The sequence below is a fragment of the Egretta garzetta genome, unplaced genomic scaffold (assembly GCF_000687185.1).
Source record: "Egretta garzetta isolate BGI_Z169 unplaced genomic scaffold, ASM68718v1 scaffold702, whole genome shotgun sequence".
In the NCBI taxonomy this organism is placed as follows: domain Eukaryota; kingdom Metazoa; phylum Chordata; class Aves; order Pelecaniformes; family Ardeidae; genus Egretta; species Egretta garzetta.
Genome location: NW_009258908.1, coordinates 91,666 through 97,663, shown reverse-complemented (window position 1 = coordinate 97,663; position 5,998 = coordinate 91,666). Strand labels below are relative to the sequence as shown.

The following is a 5,998-nucleotide window of genomic DNA, read 5'->3' as shown; positions in this document are numbered from 1 at the left end:
TAACTGGCTTTTGTACAACTGAACACAGTTTAATTCCTGCCAGGAAACAGGGATGTTGTGACTCCTGTGGGACTGTCCTTCTTTAGAAGGACTCTGCTCTGGGATAGCAAACCCAGCCTGGAATGTGTCATCTCCACGCCAGATCCAAATTCTTCTCCCTGAACTGCAGCCACCCTCAGCTCAGGTTTTTTTCTTGTGCTGTGGGAACGCTGTAAGCAGTATCTCTTCAAAAGCAAGTGTGTAAGCCAGTTAAGGCAGAGGGTAGAAGATCACATATCCACCCCAAATGTAAATGTAGGTATTCAGAGAACTCCTCGGTGAATTCAGCTGAGCTCTGTCCCCAACACAGGACCACTAAGCCAAACCAGCCCATTCTGCTCGTGGGCTGTGCTTGCAGGAAACATGAGCAGGTTTGGTGAAAAACAAGCAGGTTGGATGTTGGAGGGAAGAAACCCAAGCTGGGTATTCAGAGGATGTTTGCAGCTGATTTTCTGTCTGCCCTGCAGGTCTTTGCTGCATCTTTCTTGCAACGGAGCGAGGCAGGCTCTCACCCTTACCTCTGCCAGGGAAAGCAGAGCAATGCCATGTCCGCTACCGCCCGCGGCTGCCCAGCTGTCCCCTGGCAGAGCTCACTTCTGCACGCTGCTGCTGTGCAGCATCTCTGCTTGGGAAATCCTGGCGCCAAGCTCCTGCCTGGGGACAGGCATCATTTCCATTCCCCAAAAAAGGCTGGCATCATCCTGTCTGTTGCCTGACCTGCTGCCATGCTGGGCATGGTCACTAGCGTCATTGCCAAGAGCCCCCGCAAGCTTCACATCCCCAGTATTTAACAACTTCCATGCAGGAAAACCTGCTGAAAGTGGGGTCTTGTGTCAACCAGGGGACCGGTACTCCTGCAGGGGGGCTCCTGCTTTCCAAGGGCAGTCTCCCAAGAACCGAGCTGACCCATTGTTGTATTTGGGGACCACCTCCTGCATGCAAACGCTTGTGGCGGGGACGCAGGTGACGGCTGTAGGCACAAGATGAGGCTTCTGGTCCCTGTTACTGCTCACTGCAGCTCCTGCCAGTCGCTGTGTCACAGCCCCTCAACCTCAGCCACCAGCAGCAAATCTCCAGCCCTCTTCAGAGCATCCCAGGAGAGGATTTTTGCCCATTGTAACCTCTGAATCACTTCTTCCTCCATCTCAGCAGCCTGAGTCAGGTCCCACAGACTTACCCCTGCCCTTTGAGTTGGGAAGATGAGCCCACTTCATCTATCCACGCTTGTGCACATGCTCCACTGCACTCCCTTGCATCCCGAGGTCACCTCCAAAACTGACCTACAGTTAGCATAGATGTTTAATTCCCGTCCGGTTTTGCAAGTAATTCTTGTGCACAGCCCCAGTGACTCTGCTGAGTACGAATTACAGTGTCAGCTCCTAACTCAGGAGGAATTTATCCTCCATGTTCCCAAAAGAAACAGCTCCTTGGTCAGAGGAGCTCCCATTCCTTCCCCTTCCCTCCCTCCCCTGACAGGACGAGGATCCCCGAACTCCAGCTCCACTCCTCTCCCCTACTCCCAGTGCGTCGTGCCCCATCCTTGCTGTGCTGTCCTGCTCCCAGATATGTGATTCACTGCCCGACACCTCCAGGTGTTGTGGGCATACCTGCAGTGTTGGGCTCCCTTCTGATTTAAGGCGAGGGTAATTACAGCCCTCTGCAGGATTTTTAGGAAGTCTGGGTGTCTTGGTTTAACCTGGCTGGCAACTAAGCACCACGCAGCCACTCGCTCACTCCCCCCCTCCCTCAGTGGGATGGGGCAGAGAATTGGAAAAAAAAAGTAAGACCCGTGGGTTGAGATAGAGACAGTTTAATAAGAGAAAAGAATAACAATAGTAATAATAATAATGGTAAGGGAATATACAGAATATACAAAACAAGTGATGTACAATGCAATTGCTCACCACCCACTGACCAATGCCCAGCCCGTCCCAACCCGCAATCACTCCCCGAGCCGCGATCACTCCCCGAGCTGCAATCACTCTTCCCGCAACTGACCGACCGACTAACTCCCCCCGAGCATGACGTTATATGGTATGGAATAGCTCTTTGGTCAGTTTGGGTTAGCTGTTTTCCTGCACCTGGGATGGGGTAACCCCCAGTATCAATACAGCCTGGGGGGAGAAAGGATTGAGAGCAGCCCTGCCGAGAGGGACTTGGGGGTGCTGGTGGATAAAAAGCTGGACATGAGCCGGCAATGTGCCCTGGCAGCCCAGAAGGCCAACCGTACTCTGGGCTGCATCAGGAGGAGCGTGGCCAGCAGGTCGAGGGAGGTAATTCTGCCCCTCTACTCAGCTCTGGTGAGACCTCACCTAGAGTACTGCGTCCAGCTCTGGAGCCCTCAGCACAAGAAGGACATGGAAGTGTTGGAGCGGGTCCAGAAGAGGGCTACTAAAATGATCCGAGGGCTGGAGCACCTCTCCTATGAGGACAGGCTGAGAGAGTTGGGCTTGTTCAGTCTAGAGAAAAGAAGGCTGCGGGGAGACCTGATTGCGGCCTTTCAGTACCTAAAGGGGGCCTATAGGAAAGAGGGGGAAAACCTTTTTAGTAGGGCCAGCTGCGTTAGGACAAGGGGTAATGGTTTTAAACTAAATCGGGGTAGGTTTAGGCTAGATATAAGGAAAAAATTCTTTACAATGAGGGTGGTAAACCACTGGAACAGGTTGCCCAGAGAGGTAGTGGAGGCCCCATCCCTGGAAACATTCAAGGCCAGGTTGGATGGGGCTCTGAGCAACCTGATCTAGTTGGCGGTGTCCCTGCTGACTGCAGGGGGGTTGGACTCGATGACCTCTAGTGGTCCCTTCCAACCCAAAACATTCTATGATTCTATGATTCTATGATTCTATGACTCTGGGAAAACCAGTTTGGTCACCCCTGGCCCCAAGGTCATGTCCCTGCAGTGCTTGAGAGCAACTGGGAGGAAGGACTCAGTTACTTGGGGAATAAACGGCAGGTCCAGGGCAGGTCACGGGGTGCCCCATTGTGCAAACCCCTCAGCATCCCCCCTTGGCCCCTGCCAACCCCGGGACGGGGTGTAGCACCCGACTGCTGTGGCAGAAGGGGGCTCAGGGTCTGGCCTTGGGGGGCTGGATAACAAGGCAGCACTTGGAGCCTCCCTGGCCTCCTACCAGCCCCCAGCACCCTGCGTCCCCCCGCTGCCAGGTGAACCTGCTCACCCCATAGCCTCCAGGACATGGCATGTGCACACGCATATACACACAGAGATACACGTACATATGTACATATATGCATACACACACATATGCACATACAGCTGCACGCACACATGCACACACATAGGTGTATACACCATCACACACATATACCTCTAGGCACACATGCACATGCATGCCCACGCGTGCACACATAAACACGCACACAGGTACACACATATACATGCACATATATGTGAACGTATGCATGCATAAACACGTATGCACACACACCCCCTACACATGCATATGCACATATACACGTATGCATGCACGCATACACAAACATACATGTGCACATAGAAATACATACATGCACATAGACATGAACCTACATACACGCACCTACAGACGCATGCACTCACACACGCAGGGCCATAGCAAGAAGCTGCCAGCTCTGCTGGAACCAGGGGATCCTGGGGACTTGGGGGCACTGGGGGCAGTGCAGGGTGCCTGGGGGGATCGGGGCAGGTTGGCTCCTGGATGTGGCACCCTGGGGCAGCCAGGCAGCCTGGCCAGCCCTGCAGCGGGGAGCGGGGACAGTGACGCCTTTCCCAGAACAGGTTATTTAATAAAGTATTTTGGCACCTAGTGAGTCATTAATTACTTCCCATCCTACAATGCTAATATTACTACTATTAATAAAAAAAATATTTTACAGCATTCCACACCCTGTTCCTGCCCTCATGGGCATCACGTGCCTCCTGCCATCCCACCTTGCCCAAAGAGCCACGGCATGGCCCCCTCCACCTGCCTGCTGCCGGGATCCCACCTCCAGCCACATTTCATCCCCATCTGCAGCATGAAGAATCATAGAATCATTGAGGTTGGAAAAGACGTCTAAGATCATTGAGTCCAACCGTTACCCTAACACTGCCAAGGCCACCACTGAACCATGTCCCTAAGCACCACAGCTACCCATCTTTTAAATACCTCCAGGGATGGGGACTCCACCACTTCCCTGGGCAGCCCATTCCAAAGCTTGACAACCCTTGCAATGAAGAAATTTTTCCTAATATCCAATCTAAACCTCCCTTGGCGCAAGTTGAGGCCATTTCCCCTCGTCCTATCCCTTGTTACTTGGCAGAAGAAACCAAACCCCCCCCAGCTCCCCCCTCCTGTCAGGCACCTGTAAGGCGCGATAAGGTCTCCCCTCAGCCTCCTCTTCTCCAGGCTGAACACCCCCAGCTCCCTCAGCTGCTCCCCATCAGCCTTGGGCTCCAGACCCCTCTCCAGCTTTGTTGCCCTTCTCTGGACATGCTCCAGCCCCTCAATGTCCTTCTTGGAGTGAGGGGCCCAACACTGAACACAGGATTCGAGGTGTGGCCTCACCAGTGCCCAGGACAGGGACACGATCACTGCCCTGGTCCTGCTGGCCACACTATTCCTGATACCACCCAGGATGCCGTTGGCCCTCTTGGCCACCTGGGCACACTGCTGGCTCATATTCAGCCAGCTGTCAACCAACAACCCCAGTATAAAACAAGTACTGAGAGGATACTACCTGTGATCAGTGAAGAAGATCATCTGAACAGTGTGAAGATAATTACATGAAAAGATCTTAAAAGGATGGGCCTGATTCTTCAGAAGTAATGAGCGCCTGTAATTTCAGGTTAAGTCCTCTGACTCAGGGGAATCCTTCCCCTGACTCCAGCCTCAAGAATCGGGGGTTTCCCAGCCCAGGTGAAGCCATTCCCAAGCGGGTTTGCACTGAGGGTGAATATACCCAAACTGCGGTACTGGCATCTCCTCACCAAGACATCCCAGAGCTCCTGCTTTCCTACAAGGTGCAGATGGACAGCAAGCCAGCATCAGGACACCCCCGGGGAAATCCCACATCAACAACAGCTATTCAGACACCACCATCAAAATTCAACAGTGGCATCTTACGAATGGCAAAACTCCCCAAAATAACATGCATACTTCCTTTAAAACATCTACAGCACACTAAGGAAGCCCCTGACAACTGTCACATAGACAGCCAACCCACCCAAATATCTGACACTGTGTCCTACACAGTAAGCCCCAAATCCCAAAGGTCCATGACCACCAACCCGAGGGCAAAACCCACAACCCATCCCTTCATTCCACGCAAATGGAAATCACGCGTGGGCACACAGCCTGCCACCCCACACTGGGATGAGCCAGTGTGACAGTAGGTACTCGAAATATCTCCCATGGGATAACAGCACTGGTGGGACCAACACACTGGGGCTGAGTTTTTTCCCCTGCCCGTGGGGTTATTTTTGTTTCCGTCTGTTCCCCACTTGGTTCACCCATGCTGGTGGAGCAGGGCTGTCCTTTCCCATGGGACGCAAGGAGGGCCAGGGCAGTGCCGAACCACTGGCGGGGATCACTGGTGTCCCAAAAAGGGAGAGTTGCAGAAGAAAAAGAGGGTTGCTGCACCCCACCATCTATTTACACTTGGCAAAACAAAAAGCCTGCTGGTAATTTGCAGACGTGGTTCCCGCATTTTTTTCTCAAGGGCACCCAAGTGCCTTCAGCCTGCCGAAGCTGGTTGCAAACAGGGTGCTACATCCCACCCCAGCAGCCTCCTGCCCATGGGCTTGGACCTTTGAACCTGCTCAGCTGGAGCGTGGGGAGGCACAGGGCTGCTCGGTGCTGCCTTTCCTAGGAGCATCTCTCAAAACCCTGAGCACCTCCAAACCTCAGCCCACTGCAACACTGGTGCCCCCGACCGCGCGGCTCGCACCACTGTGCACGAGTGCACACCCGCACACACACAC

At 53.5% G+C, this 5,998-nt stretch overlaps 1 protein-coding gene across 1 annotated transcript in view; it reads right to left on the bottom strand.

Annotated features, from left to right (window-relative positions):
- The window catches only part of NOL6 (nucleolar protein 6), a 33,834-nt gene extending 29,845 nt beyond the window's left edge, over positions 1-3,989 (bottom strand). Inside the window, exon 1 of the mRNA XM_035889868.1 lies at positions 3,968-3,989. Within this exon, the coding sequence (XP_035745761.1) occupies positions 3,968-3,989 (22 nt within the window). The remainder of the gene's footprint in view (positions 1-3,967) is intronic.
- Between the last annotated feature and the right edge of the window lie 2,009 nt (positions 3,990-5,998).